Here is a 15,191-nt window from a genome sequence, read left to right as displayed (position 1 = left end):
CACACACACACACACACACACACACACACACACACACACACACACACACACACACACACACACACACACACAGGTTTAGGTATACAGTTTTCAGGGCTCCACTCCAGACACACTTTCTTGACCCTCCATGGCTGGGCGAGGGGCTTCTCCTAGAAGAGGACTCGTGACATTTTGCTGTAACTGCCTCTTCCTACTCTCAGCTCAGGGAGAGGAAAGATTGTGCTGTCTTGTCTGCTGTGGTGCTCTCCAGAGCCTGGCTGAACACTAAATAAATCTTGTGGAAAGGATGCTCATGGAAACTAAGAGGTGAGTAAGCAGCTTCCTCAGAGACCAGATGCACGGGTGCTGACGGACACTGGCTCCGTGGTGTGGCACCCGCCAGGAGGAAGGACAATCAGACAGACATGCTGCCACATGGACAAACCTCAAAAACATGAGGCCATGTGAAAGACACCTGCCACAAAGGACCCAAAAGTATATGATTAGATTCAATGTCCAGAATAAGCCAATCTAGAGAGTCAGAAGATAGATGCATGGTTGCTCAGGGCGAGGTGGGTGGTAGGACTGGGGAGCGACTGCTAATGGGAAGAGTCTCTTTTTGAGGTAATACCAGTGTTCTAAAATTCAGTGTGGTGATGGTGGGATAACTCTGTGAGAACACTAAAATCCACTGAATTGTACTCTCTTTTTTGGCCACGCCGTGCAGCTTGCAGGATCTTAGTTCCCCGACCAGGGATCGAACCTAGGCCCTGGCAGTGACGGTGTGGAGTCCTAGCCACTGGACCACTAGGGAATTCCCTGAGCTGTACTCTTTAAGGAGGTGAACTATATGGTATGTGAATTCGATCTCAATAAAGTTATTTAAAAACTTAAAAAAAAATGAGAACCTGAGAGCACTTTCAATACACTAAAAATATTTTACTAAATTAAAAATCCTTGATTAATAAAAGGAACTCACATGATTTGCAAGGCAGATGTGACTCATAATAACGTATATGTTAGATGTTACCTAACAACGATTGCTGGGGTGGATAAAGAGAAAATTTTCACAGCCACAAAATGTTTCTAAGTGAGGGTGAGAGAATACACCTCATCCTCGCTTAGAAACTTAGCTAACCATTCAACCAAATACTGAGAAAATAACTGAAATGCATGTGTGAATAATGGTGAGCTGCTGTAAGCATCAACATCTTCTCTCCTTGCAGGTCAAATAAGCTGCTCGTTACTGTTAACAGAGGTGATAATCAATCAGGAAACACGGGCAGCCAGAGGAAGTGAAGAGGTAATGAAAAAAATGAGCACCAAACGACTTCACTGCTTTGTTGACAGAATTCCCACTTGGCTTATACCAAGCATGATGCGTTCTTAGTGGGCTTCACCGTAATTCTACTTCTAGAGTAAATGGAGATTTTACAGAAATACCTTAGAAAGTCTTATCACCAAGTTTATGTTGTGGTATATGATGGCATTATCACCACCAGCCAACAGAGAGAATGGGGGTCACACAAGTAACAGACGATCACATCTCAGAGAATACAGACTTCCCGGGAAACAGAGCTGCTTGGAAAGCTGCTGGCTGCATAATCTTCTAGAGCAGGGGGTGGGCAAAGTTCTTCTGTAAAAGGGCAGGTAGTAAATGTTTTAGGTTTTGAAGACCAATAGGCAAAATCAAAGATATTATGCAGGTGCTTACAGAGCCACTAAAAATGTAGAAACCATTCTTAGCATCGGGTTTGGCCCATGGGCCATAGCCTACTGACCCTTGTTCTAAAGGTTACAAGTTTTAAAGAGTAGTAACTATCCGGTTAGCTCCTAAATCAGGACTCTCTCTCAAACTTCCTGAGAGCCCCAAAACAGATCCCCAATGCAATCAGAATAACTAATATTTGACAGATCTTTCTGGTATATCAAGTTATTTTGCATAAATTATCTTATCCTCATGACAACCCTATTAGATAGACTGTGCACAGATCTCCCCGTCAACCCAGTGTTGACTCCTTAACTGCAAATTTCTTCCCCTTTTCATTTATATTCTGTTTTTCTATCGTGATGGCATCATGACCGGCAAAAAGGGGAATCCATGCTAAGAAGCCGCAGAGACTCCTGCAGCAACCCTGCTGTTCAAATGTTCATCATTACAGGGCATTTCAGTGACTGTTCTGGAGGTGTGAACGCACAGAGGCTCGCAGAGCTTGACTGTGGCCATGTAGTCTCATGCAGTGAGGACACGCTGCCTCACCGCCAGAACTCAGAGAATCCTCACCATCTCCTGACTGGTCTTCTTCCTCCAGTATCAGCTTTCTCAAGGGTGTTCATGTCATGGCCAAAGTAGTCTTATTTATTTATTTGGTCGCGTTGGCTCTTAGTTGCGGCAGGCGGGCTCCTTAGTTGTGGCATGCGTGTGGGATCTAGTTCCCTGACCAGGGATGGAACCTGGGTGCCACCAGGGGAGTCCCCAAAGTAATCTTTATTAAAGACATATCTAACTTACTCTTCTGCCTAAAGCCTTCACTGACTCACTACTTCTAGCAGGACGAAAGAAAAAACACTCCTCAGTGTAGCACAAGATCCCCGATGTCCTGGCCTCGGCTTTCTCCCTAGCCTCTCTTTCACTGCTTCCTCCTTAGGGGAGCCCTGAACTTAGGCAAATGCAATCACTTGTGTTCCCACAGCTGTCTCAAGCCCTTGTGCTTTTTCTCACACAGTTCTCTAGGCCTGAAATGCCTGCCCGAGTGCTGGTCTCTTCCAGATTCCCCTCAACCACAAAGGGCTTTGCTGAGTCCCTCAGGGAGAACCAGGACTCTTTTGCTGGTGCAAACTCCAAGAGAAACCTAGCACTTCGCACTGACTCATCTCTCTTCCCCCAGGGGCTGCAGGCTTCCTGAAGGCCAGGGCAGCGCCATTTTCTCCCTCGGGGCTGCACACTGCAGTGGAACCAAGAGAGGCATAAATAAGTGGAGCACACAGCTCCTGTCCTTCAAGAATTCAAATGCTACTTGGTGAATGAATAAAGCACGAACCCATGAAAAGTTACGTAAAGGTCCCAGCAGTGGAAAATGATCCGCAGCTGCTAGTACCAAAATGACTCGGCAACGTCACCGACCATGGAGCCAGCACCCCTGTTGGGGGCGGGGAGTGAACCTGAGAGCAAGAAGCTGGTGGGAGTAGACTCAACGTGTGACTGACACGCCGCCGCTACATCAACGTACAGAAGAGTGGGAAAGCTCTGCTGTGGGAGGAGGTGAGAGCTGGAAGAAAGGGACCGGGCGTTATTATGTCGTCTACTCAGCCCTCATCACAACGAGTCCATAAGCCAGTCAGCCAAAAGCTTCTGCGTACTGACCACCGTGGAAGTGTCCGGAAAGGTCATGTCACTGTGCCTGACGATGAACTTCAGGACACTGTGCACTGACCCTGTAAGTTCCAGATGAAGCAAGGTCTGCAGAGCCCTCACACTGCTCACTGCCCTTTAGAGCCGTGGAGGTGTATTCGCTGCAGAGCATGTTACAACTGTTTCAGAAGTGCAACGCCAGAGTCCACTTTCGAGAACCAAGACGTGACTCCCGTGGCAATGCCCTAGGGTGAGGCTGGCTGGTCAGGGCACAAGTGAAGCTTGCCCTTCCTCTGCTTCCAAACCCTGCACTGCTTCTTAAGGTGGCGCGCGCGTTCCCACTGAGACTCCTTTCAAGAGCCAGCCAGTTCTTGCTGACTCCTGTGATCTCCTCGTCATTGTCTCTGCCTGGCCGTTTTTTGGGGGGTGGGAGGGTAGCCTCTGAATCTGTTGAGCACCCCCTCTCCCATTCTTCCCGAAACACTCCTCTCCCGGCGGCTGTGCCACTGAACTCTCCCGGATTCCTCCCCGCCCCCTGGAATTCCTTTCTTCCTCCTCTCTGCTCCCCCTGAACATGGGTCTCGGGCTGTCTTTAGTGGTTTGTCCTCTCAGAGGATAGCTGTATAGTTTCCAGCCAGGACTACTCACCTGTATTCAGCTGGCCTCAGTACGTTAAGAAATTCTGTAAATATTTATTATATACATATCAAGTCACTAATTCTCCAAATGTATGGGTGCCTACCACATGCCATGCATTATTCACACATTAGAGACACAATGGAAAACCCCACCCCCACCCCAAGACACACCACGGGCACAGATGGGACGTGAGTCAATGGTGAGGGGCGGGAGTGGCGAGGTCAGGAAAGACGCCAGGGCCTCTAAGGACAGACAGAGCGTCAGTGCTGCCGGGGAGGCCGGAGAGGGCTTCCCAGAGGAGGGGATTTCAGAAAGTTTACTCAAGAGTGAGCAAGAGTTGGGCAAGCAGAGACCGTGTGTGGGTGAGATGGGGTGCGGTGGGGAAGTCGGTACAGGAGAAGTTCGTTGTTGGCAGAGGGAAGGGTAGATGAAGAGGCAAGAAGTGAGAAACAACACGGGGCTGAGATGAACTGTGAACAGTTCGGCGTGATTAGCCCGAGGCTGCTGGGGGCCGGGGGAAGGCACGGGCTAAAAAGCAGGCAGGGGCCTTGTGTAGCCAGCGAGAACTGGCTTGTAGGCTCAGGAGGGCCTCTGAAGGACTTTGGTGGGAGTGAGACAATCAGGTTTGTGTCTTCACAGAGCTTGCCCTGGGGGCTGGAGTGTGGGGCAGGGCCGGGAGAGGGAGGCAGTTGTGACAAGCTTTTATTAGGTGAGTGACATAGGTGGCCTGAACTAAGGCGGGGGATGAAGAGAGAGGGAGTGGTGGGTTTACGGCGAGAAGGTAGACTCTCTGGGGTGCAGGTGTGGGAAGGGACACGAGGGACACGGATGCACGAGGGAAGAGTCCAAGGGGAAGCCACAGTGTTCTGGTTTGGGCCTCTGGGTGGACGATGGTGCTTTCCATCCGGGAGGGAGTGAGACAGAGAAGCCAATTTAGCAAAGCAAGGGTCAATTTCCGGTGCCTGTGGGGCATTCAAGTGGAGATGCCCGGCAGGCAGTAGGATATTTAGGTCTGGAGCCCAGGAGAGAGGAGGTCTAGACCATAGGTCTAAGTCTGGGAGCCATGAGCTTAGCACAGAGGGGAGAGCCACGGACTGCGAGTGTGCAGGGGGAGAGATCAGCGGGCTGGACCTCAGGGGACAATGCCGGTTAGGAGCTCAGTGAGGAGCTGGCCATTATCCTGGCCAGGCATTCACAGAGCAGAGCGCTGGATTTCTAAAATCTCCTGTTGGTCTTTTCCTCCGTGGTCTCTCCTTTCTTCACCCATCTCACATGCTGCAATGAGAGGAATTTCTCTGAGATACCTGTCCTACCTTTACAACTGACTAAACCACTTTTGACAGCCTCCAATGTCAAAATCCAACTCTGCCGTCGGGGTTGAAAAACACCTCCCTCGATTACAGTCGCTGTGTTACTTCTCTCTGTCACTAGGTACCGTACCACCCCAGGCCCCCATGTCTCCTAGAGGCCTTCCCCTTTCAGGCCTCCTTATCGCCTCCACGCCTCCCTCCCTCTGGCTGGTCCTCTCCTCTGGGATGACCTGCCTCATCCTCTCCGCCCGCCCACATCCTGCCCATCCTTCTAGCCCCTGAAACCTCCTCTCACAGTGACAGGACCCCCAATGGTGCCTTCCTGGGTGTCTTACTGCCCCACGCACTCGGTCTATATTTCATCGTTCTTGGATGTTTCTCTAATTCAAGTGTATCTGCTGAGCTCCCTGACGTTGATCACAAACTCATTAAGGGAAAAGACAGGTTTTTCACTTCTTAGGTGCCCACCGAGTCCCCACCAGTCTTGGTCACTGTCTCAATAATGACTGGCTGACTGCGACTGCAGAGCCAAGTGCAGACCACAGGTGGGTAGGCGACAGCGAGCACAGAGCAGCAGCTGCCAGGCGGCGAGACAAAATCCGACAGAAGCAGGCAAAAGACGTACAAAGGAATTACACTCAAACAAGACTTTGGCATTATTTTGGAGTGCTTGAAATTAAAAACTGCAAACAGATCAATCTAATGTACAGTAACTAGGAACTGATTGGTTTTTTGACCAAATAAATTCTGGGTTCTATGAAAAACATTTGAAATCCCACAGTCTGTAAACAAGTGAGAAGCTTATCTTAAATGCAATAACAGAATTTGAGAAGGCCTACAGTAAGATACAAGGACACTAAAACAATCAAAAAAGGTATTTTAAAAACATAGAAGATGGAAGCACAAGTTCTAACTTTGATTGAACACTAAACTTGGCATTGAGTTTCCTGACAGCCGAAGCAAAAAAGGAAAGGAAAAAAAACCAACAACACACACACACAGAGGCCCTGGAATCGGACACATCTGGGCCCCTAGTCTGCAGCCCTGCCGACAGCTGTGTGTCTCTGGGCAGACCGGCATCCCCGAGCCTCAGGGGACACGGAGGAGACAGCTGTGTTTCTCGAGGCCGACGCTGGGAAGAAATGAGGAGGGCGCTGAGTAAGCCCCGGACTAAAGAACCACACGCTCTTCTCTCCAGCACAATGAGAAGTCTGCAGCAAGAGCCCAGGGGCTGGGAATCTGAACTGTGGGCAAGACTGACCTTGGAAAGTGGGAGAGCCTGCCATGCAGCGGGGAGAGTCACAGACCAAAGGACGTCACTTCACAGCCGCCCGGCTGGAAGGCCCTCTCCAAGAGGGCAGGGATTTTGGTCTGGTTCGGTCATGGATGCTTGGGCTGTGCAACCCGGCAGATACTATGATATTCAAAGTATCTGTGGTGGGGAAGACACTGGGTGGAGTCTGCAACGAGCCACAGAGGACCACCATGATGCGGACGCCCAGGGCACTGGAGCAAGGGCACGCATACACAGCAGAGAATTACACACTTTCGAAACACTGCTGCTGGACCCTGGGGGACAAGAAGTGCCTGATCACGGGTACAGAGTGAGTGTGTCGTCAGAAGTATGAGACCTACCAAGTTCTGTGGTCAGGTGCGACCAAAGAAAGGCATCGTCCGACGTAAGTGGTGTATCCAGGGTCAGCACGAGCAGGGCAGGGGGTGCAGGCGAGCTGCACAAGCAGGTCCGCCAAGACCACCATGTCGATAACCTCTGTTGCATAAAAACCTCTTCTCCAGTTCATACCTCCTGCTACATGGGGGTGGGTCCCTAACCACCAAGTGACAAGGAGGAAAATGGCCAAATTCGGTTCATAGATGGGTTGGCTTGGTACACAACTGAAAGCTGAAAAGAGACCGTGGCTGCACTACAGCTCCACTCAGCGGTCACCTTGAAGGACAGTGACGGGGACAAATGCTCCCAATGGGTAGAGCTTGGGCAGTGCATTTGATCGTCGCTTTGCATGGAAAGAGAGGTGGCCTGAGGTAAATAACACCTAGGGACTCACTGGACGTGGTGAATGACTTGGTTAGGTGGTCAGGGGATGGGAAGGTAGGGAACAAGGAAGCTTGGGAAGGGTCATGTGGGTCCAGCCAAGGAACAGGCATGAAGCGTGACATCTAGGTTCCAGTGTTTAGCGTGAACATCCAGCACAGAAGAGAGAGACAGAATGAGTCGGCAGACTGACGTCAGCCAGCCTCTGTCACCGGCCATCCCAGGGCTGGCAGGTGAACAGAGCAGCCAAGATGGCCGGGAAGGAGCCCCACTGTGCATGGGCCCCACTCACTAACGTGGACTTAGCTTCCAGAGTAACAGAGAGCAGTGCTGAGCCCTGATATGTACGCCACCACCCATCAAGGAGAACCAACAGTCATAGAGCCAGGTAGACTATACTGGGCCCTTTTCAGTCTGGGAGGGGCACCGTTATGGACTGAGACATGCCCCCCGAAAAAACTCATAGGCTGAAGTCCCTAACCCCCAATGTGACCGTATTTGGAGACAGGGACTTTAAAGAGGTAATTAAGGTTAGATGAGGTCATAAAAATGGGGCCCTCCCTAATCCAATGGGACTGGTGTCCTTATAAGAAGGGACACCAGGAACATGCAGGCATCAAGAAGAGGCCATGTGAGGACACAGCAAGAAGGTGGTTGCCTGCGAGCCAAGGACAGTCCTCACTAGAAACCAACCCTTGACGGTATCCTGATCTTGGACTTCTAGCCTCTAGAACAATAAGGAAAAATTTGTTATTTAAGCTGCCCAGTCTGCGGTATTCTGTTAGGGCAACCTGAGTTGACTATTACAGGCAGCAATTTATTTTACCTGGAACTGACACATTTTCTGGTTATGGGGCTGCCTGCCTTTTCTGTCGCTAAGCACCACCTCTGTGGGTTGACAGAGGGCATGAGGTACCGACCAGGGTTCCAGATGACATCACATCAGACCACAAGGCCTGCTTCTAGCAAAGAGGGCGCAGCAGTGCCAAGACCACGGGATACACTGACCCTCACACAGCATGACCCAGGCGCTACCAGCTCGCCAGACCAATGGGTAGCCAGGTGAAGGTGGGAGTGAGATGCCAACCTGGAGATGGTACCCGCCAAGGACAGCGCTTGGGGCTCTAGTGTGCAGTACAGACCCTAAATCAACAACCTTCACACGGGTGCTGTGTCCCCAGTAGGCAGAACACACGGCTCTTGGAAACAAGGGATGCAAGGAGAAGTGGCCCTGACTAGCCTCCCTCAAGGTGACCCACTTGGGGAATCTGGGCTTCCCGTCCCACAACTCTGGATTCCGTGGTTTACAGAGCTCGGCTCACAGAAAGGGAACGCTTCCATCGGGGACGAAGCAAGAACACCGTTACATCTTAAGTTACAGCTGTTGCCCAGTCAGTTTAGGCTCTCGTGCCGAAAGACCGGCAGGCAAGGAAAGGAGTCGTTATCCCGGCAGGAGTAATTAATCCTGACCACCAGGGAAAGCTACAGCCACGGGCACAAAAAGGGGAGGGAAGATCATGGGCGGCACTCGGGTGATCTGCGAGGGCATCTTCTTGTACTTCCTCACCCAGTTTCTACAGTAAACAGATAAGTGCAGCAGCCACAGCCGGGAAGGGCTTGGGGACCGGGGACCCAGACCCCACAGGGATGACAGCATGTGTCGCTTCATCATGTAAGACTTCCAGCCAAGGGTGGGGACTCTCAAGTGGACAACAGACAAGGGAGACGGTCATCAGTGTATCCTCGAGACCGGCTTCAGCAGAAGGGGATGCAGTCTGTCCTGCTGACCTTCCTCTTGAAGGTTTCTCCTGGGAAAAGAGCGCCACTGCAGTCTTGGAGGTGCTGCTCCGAGAACTTAAGCAAAACAAGAAGATCCAAGCAGCACGAGGGGCGGATGCTCTGGACAGACCTGGATCGGGTCTGCGACCCAGATCCTCCCCCTCCTTCAGGACCAGCGATCCATCTTCCTGCTGCCGGCAGGGCGGGCACCTGATGGTTCTCAAGTAACACCTGCTCTGTGGACGGTGTGCATCTGGGGAGAGGCGCCTGCAATCTGCGCCAACACCTTTCTGAATCTGGGACAACTCGGAAGGTCTCTCGCAACTCCAGGGCTTGGGCACCGTAAGCTTAGCTTGGGCCTTCTTTGTGACTGGGGCTCGAAGTCTCCCTCTGCCCTTCACCACCACCACCCCCCGCCCCCGCCAAAGATGCTCATCCTGACAGCGTTCTCCGATCCACTTCACACACGAGAGTCTGCCTGGGGACACCAACCTCAGAAACACAACCTCTTATCCTGCTCATGAGCACAAGACCACAGCTATCTACCAGGGAATCTCCCCTCAGGTAGCCTGAAGGTACCTCAGTCAATGTATTTCCCACCGCCTGCTCTTCTGATGTTGGTGGGATGGTGCCGTCACTGATCTCTCTCCTTGGCTAAGCCAGAAACCTCAGAACCATACACTTCTTTCTCTCCCTCACAGCTCTGTCCATTCTATCAGAAAATATTTATACTCGTTATTACTCAGTTTTTTGGACACTGTTTGTTCTGAGTTCTCATACTTTTCATTCTTCCCTCTGTTTCCTCAAAGGATCTACCTCTTCCTCCTGCTAAGTACAGGCTTAGCCTATAGCCTACATTCATCCTGGATGTGATTCTCCTACCGCACTCACCTCCCAACCCTACACACTTAATCCATGATCTGCACCTGCAGCTCTGACCTCTCCAAGAGTGATGTCTGTCCTCCATGTTCAGCTACATCAGGGGCACCTTTATTGTATGTTCCAGAGTCACCTCAAATTCAAATACACCTGTAGGGAACAGCCTTCACTTCTCTCTTTTATCTGCAGACTCGGCCCATTGATAAGGGGCCCCCTTCTTCCCACCCCAGATAGAAACTCTGGGACCCACCTCTCCACTGACGTCCAGGGACATCACACCTGATTTCACTTTCCAGACCACACACGATGAAGACCTACTTCTCACACGCAATGCAGGCAGGAGATCGGGAGATGGCAGGAGAGAACAGAACTCTCTCATACCCCAGCGGGTAAAGGGGATGGAGACAAGAAACGAGGAACCCAATGCACTGGATCACAGAAGTGCCAAAGAAGGACCAGGTATGAGGTTTCAGGCTGACGCAGAGTAACCCTGGAAAGACCAGTGTGGTGTCGGATTGTTTGGATAGAGCAGTTTTTGTGGATAAATGCTCAGTATTTCCTGACAATTAATGACAAGGCTAAGAAAACACGGCATTTATCTGATCTACTTGTTGGTTGTTCCCTTGAAAATTTTCTGACCTTCATATTCTCCATTTCAACCAAGGAAAATCAAGAAGTTTGACATTTGCTCTTCAGACCAGAGCACACAATAATAAGCATTTTAACAGGAAGACACTGTGGCTTTTACAAGATGATAAAAACAGATAAATATCCCGTCTTGTTAACTAGGCTTGGTGTTTCTCTAAGAAATCATGCTTATCTAATAGAAGTGGAGCAAGAATGTCCAGTTTGACCAGTCTTTCAGCTGCAAGTTACTTTTTTTACCTTAAAAAGAAAACACTAAGAATAGCCACTATCAGAGACCTACATTCCACTTGGAAACATGTCAAGGTATCTATGATACAATGCACAGGAATGAAATGTAGACTCTACCACACACACAGTCTCAAAGGAGAAGTTTACGCAGGCCCCTGAGTATTTCTGAATTTTCCACTGTGATTATTATCGTTTACCTGCTGCTGTCTTTGCCGCCTCACTTGTGCAAACTGTGACAGCATCAGCTGCCGGTCCAGCAGCTCCATCCTCTGCTGTCTCTGAATGTCTACCGTGGCCCCCATCCCGATTCTGGCCTCGCTGGTAGGTTCTGAAGATGAGAAGATGGGCTCAAGTGTCCAAGAACAGAACTTTGCCATCCAGCTGGGGACGCAGAGCACCTCATGAACTTGTAACATTTTGCTGTTGTAGCAGAGCCCGGAAATCTAAAAGAAAAAGAGCCCAACTGGATTGTTGAAATGTCATAAAATGTTAAAGAACATATTTAACATAGAAATCAATAACCGCAAAACACTTCAGATGGTGTTTTCCTTCACTGTTGTAGTGTTAGGTGATAACCAGAACTCCTATCAGGTTGCAGGATACTAAGCAGCACAAACCAACAAAAAATTGAATTTACTCAGTAAACAAATGTGTTTTTCTTAAGTTAGAAGGGATAGCAAAATCCTAACTATTTAACACTCAAAGTACTGGTACAATATTTAAAAAAACAATGTTGTCTTTTAAAAAAAAGCCATGAAATATTTGATTATCAAAACACTTTCACACTGTACTAACTCTGTGGTTATTCTTATTGGCAGATGGCCATCAGAGAGAGATACTGAGAGAAAACGACTTTTGATATTCGATGATGTGACCCAGCATCAATATCAACTATGTAAATACATTTATCAGAAAATAAAGACTACCTAAAATGTATACAGTGTTTTAATAAAATTTGCAAGTATTTTTCCTAGATTTTAAAATCCTTGCCAATAGTTAGCAATTAACAATTCTGTTTCCGAATAAGGCTATTTTTCATCTTTAAGGCAATTTATAAGGTAAGAGGCGTCCAAGGAGTCTCTATGGTTTCCTAGGTAAAAATGAGAATAGCTATTCCTTGGTTAAAGAGAAATCTTTAATTTTGTGAACTTGATTCTTAGGATAAGTTATTCACACCAAATTAGAACATGTTTGACAAATTTCTGTCTAATAAGAGAAAAGTATACTTTAATGTTTTACTAATAAAAGTTAAATTAACTAATTAGGCAAAAATTTATTGAGCATCTGCTATATACCAGGTGCTGTTCTAGGCACTTAAGGTATAGCAGAAGACAAGATAAATAAAGCCCTACTCTTACAGAGGTAATCGTGATCAATATGGAGATTGGACAGTAAACAAATTGGAGATTGGACAGTAAGCAAACACACAAAACAATTCCAGACAAGATCTGTGAAGGAAATAAAATAAGGTAACTTGGAGCAAGGACCTTCTTTAGGTCGGGTGGAAGTGACACTTGAGCAGAGTTCTTAAGGATAGTGAGGTGCCAGTGATTTGATGAACTGGAGGAAGAACGTTTCAGGCAGAGAAAACAGCCAAGTGCAATGCAGGAATGAGCTTGGGAGTATCCATTAGAAATCTTAGTGGAGCTATCAAGAGGGTTGTTGGATATAAAAATCTGGAACTCAAGAGAAAAGTTTGCAGAGATAAAGATTTGGGAGTCAGTGGTATAAGACTGTGTTTAAAGCAACAGGACTACAGGAGATAATGAGGGCGGGGGACGTTATTACAGAGGAAAGAAGAGGACTTAGGACTGAACCCAGGGTACACCAGCATTTTGTGGATGGACAGAGTAGGAGAAGCCAGTAAAGAAATCTGAGAAGGGGCTGCCAGTGAGAAGATGGAAAACTAGGAGAGTTTAGTACCACTGAAGCTAAGAGAACAGTGTTTTAAGATGGGAATAGTCAGCTATGTCTAATGTAGCCCAGAGTTCAAGTAAGACAGAGAGAGGAAGATGACTGTTGGATTTGGCAAAATTAAGAACAGTTTTGGTGCACTGTTAGGAGCAAAAGGCACACTGGAGGAGGCTGAAGAGTGAGTGGAAAAGGACTTTTGGTTTCAAATAATTTCTATGCTACTTCTCTCAAAAATGGTACAAAACAACCAAGAAAACAGAAACAGAAACAAACTTTACATTCACTGAAACTAGAAAGCATCTGTAATCCTCAAGCACACTGACAAAATGGAAAACACACTGAGTAGTTAGAAATACTTAGCATATGAGAAGGGTAAATCCAAATGAGGGAGAGGGTCCCCCCGACGGACTCAGGGATTAGAGGCACCAGGTACTGTGAAGGTGTGAGTGAAGTGGAGGGTCACAGAACTCTGTGCAAGAAGCAACCCCAATGCCTCCCCTCACCCAGCAGAGCCCCTATCTACCCTCTCCCTTCTCTACAGGGAGAAGGTAAAAGCTCTGCAGGGCCTGCATCAAAGAGGCTCTGGAGCGGGTAGAGCAGGCCAACAGGGGAGGCCGGGGGCTCTACACATGTGGACTTCATACAGACAGAGAGGCCTTCCGTGTATGTCTCATAGAACTTCCAGAAGAAGATGACAGAAGAAATATAGGAAGAAAGGGACTATATTTCAAGAGATAATAGCTGAGTTTTCCAGAATTAATAAAGAATACAGATACTCAGATTGAAAATGCAATAGTCCCAAGGTGGATAACATAATGAAATTTATATCTAGATCCATTATAGTGAAACAGAGAAAGAAATCCTTAAAAGTGTGAACAAAAAAGAACAAAAGAGCGTAGCTCATTATACGAGGGTAAGTCACAACCCACAGCAGTCACCCGCTGACAGCGCACCCTGAGGAGAATTCAGGGTGAAAAATCTGGATGAGGCACTCTGTGCTTTAGATAAACAGGCCCCTAGAGGGCTAGATGCGTATCTCAGGAAGAATTTCCATGACCCCAGATTCTTGCACTTTCACATACAAAGGAAAGCACTAAAATTAACTTGAGATTCTGCTCTTTCTGATTGGCGGTAATCTTTGACTGAGATGTATGCTTGACTAGATGTATTTCACAGCCAAAAAATTCATAATTTATGATACTGGTGCCTCCCCTACTTCTTTGGAGCGGTTCCTCAGAGCTACGGCCCAGGCTACAGTCCTCAGCAAGACCCTGAATAAACCTTAAACTCACAATTCTTATGTTGTGCGTTTTTCTTTAAGTCAACAAAAGTAACCAGAGATCAAATACTGACTGCCTAGAGGAAGGAAAAACAATGAGCTGTGAGCAGACAACAGCAACAAAAACAATGAGATACTTAGGAATAAATTTAATAAAAAATATATAAGGCCTTTATAAAAAACTAAAAAACTATAATAAGGGACATTAAAAAAAAACTCCAGTAATAAATAAAGATATCATAACATCACATCTGTGAATGGGAAGATGCAAAATTGTTAAGACATCAATTTTCACCATATTAATATATATATCCAATATAATACAAAAGAGACTCGGGGTTTTTTGGTTAGAACTTAAATAACAATCCTAAAATTTGTATGGAATATTAAGGTTTAAATTTTTAGAAACATAATGTTGGGAAAAAGAAGCTGGACCCAAAAGATTGCATACATTATGGCCCCACTTTGTAAACGGATCAGTCAAGTGGGAAAACCATAAAGCGAAGCATGGCGGTGATGACCATCTGCGCCAGGAGAGCAGTCACGGAAGGGAGGGGCACCGGGGCTCCAGGGGCCGGCAGTGCTCTGACCTGCATAGGGTTTTACGGGTGTGTCCGCTTCATAGTGATTTGTTTGGCTTCGTGACATTTACAGTTTATGCACATTTTGGTGTGTGTTATGTATCACCATAAAAAGATTTAAAAATAAAGAATAAATGATCCAGAAGAGTCAAGATAATTTTGGGGAAACATAATAAGGCCTATCAGATTTCAAAGGATGCTATAAAGTCTGAGTAATTAAAACAGTGTGGTCTTTACGTAGAGCTACTCAAATCGATGTAAAGAGCAAGAGCAGAGAAAAAGACTCGAGTACAAGGCACCTGCACGGGCCACACATGAGGATAAAGACAAAACAGCTCTCCCTTCCTGACACCACACATAAATTCCCAATGGAATAAGGACACAAATATAATTTATAAAACTGTTAATCTTTCTGTACAAAATACAGAAGGAACATCTTTTTGGCACTGGGATGAGGACAGATTTTTTTTTTTTTTTTTTTTTGTCCGCGGGCCTCTCACCGTTGTGGCCTCTCCCGTTGCAGAGCACAGGCTCCGGACGCGCAGGCTCA

The 15,191-nt window shown here is 47.5% G+C and overlaps 1 protein-coding gene across 2 annotated transcripts in view; it reads right to left on the bottom strand.

Moving 5' to 3' along the window:
• UBAC2 (UBA domain containing 2) overlaps positions 1 to 15,191 on the bottom strand; it is a 159,131-nt gene that overhangs the window by 28,825 nt on the left and 115,115 nt on the right. For both annotated transcript variants that reach the window (XM_007467221.1, XM_007467222.1), the window contains exon 7: positions 11,065 to 11,310. In XM_007467221.1, coding sequence (XP_007467283.1) covers positions 11,065 to 11,310 — 246 coding nt within the window. The remainder of the gene's footprint in view (positions 1 to 11,064; positions 11,311 to 15,191) is intronic.

The sequence above is a fragment of the Lipotes vexillifer genome, unplaced genomic scaffold (genome assembly GCF_000442215.2).
Source record: "Lipotes vexillifer unplaced genomic scaffold, Lipotes_vexillifer_v1.1 scaffold291, whole genome shotgun sequence".
NCBI classification, from domain to species: Eukaryota; Metazoa; Chordata; class Mammalia; order Artiodactyla; family Lipotidae; genus Lipotes; species Lipotes vexillifer.
The sequence above is the reverse complement of the archived record's forward strand: the minus strand, read 5'-3'. Positions and strand labels throughout refer to the sequence as shown.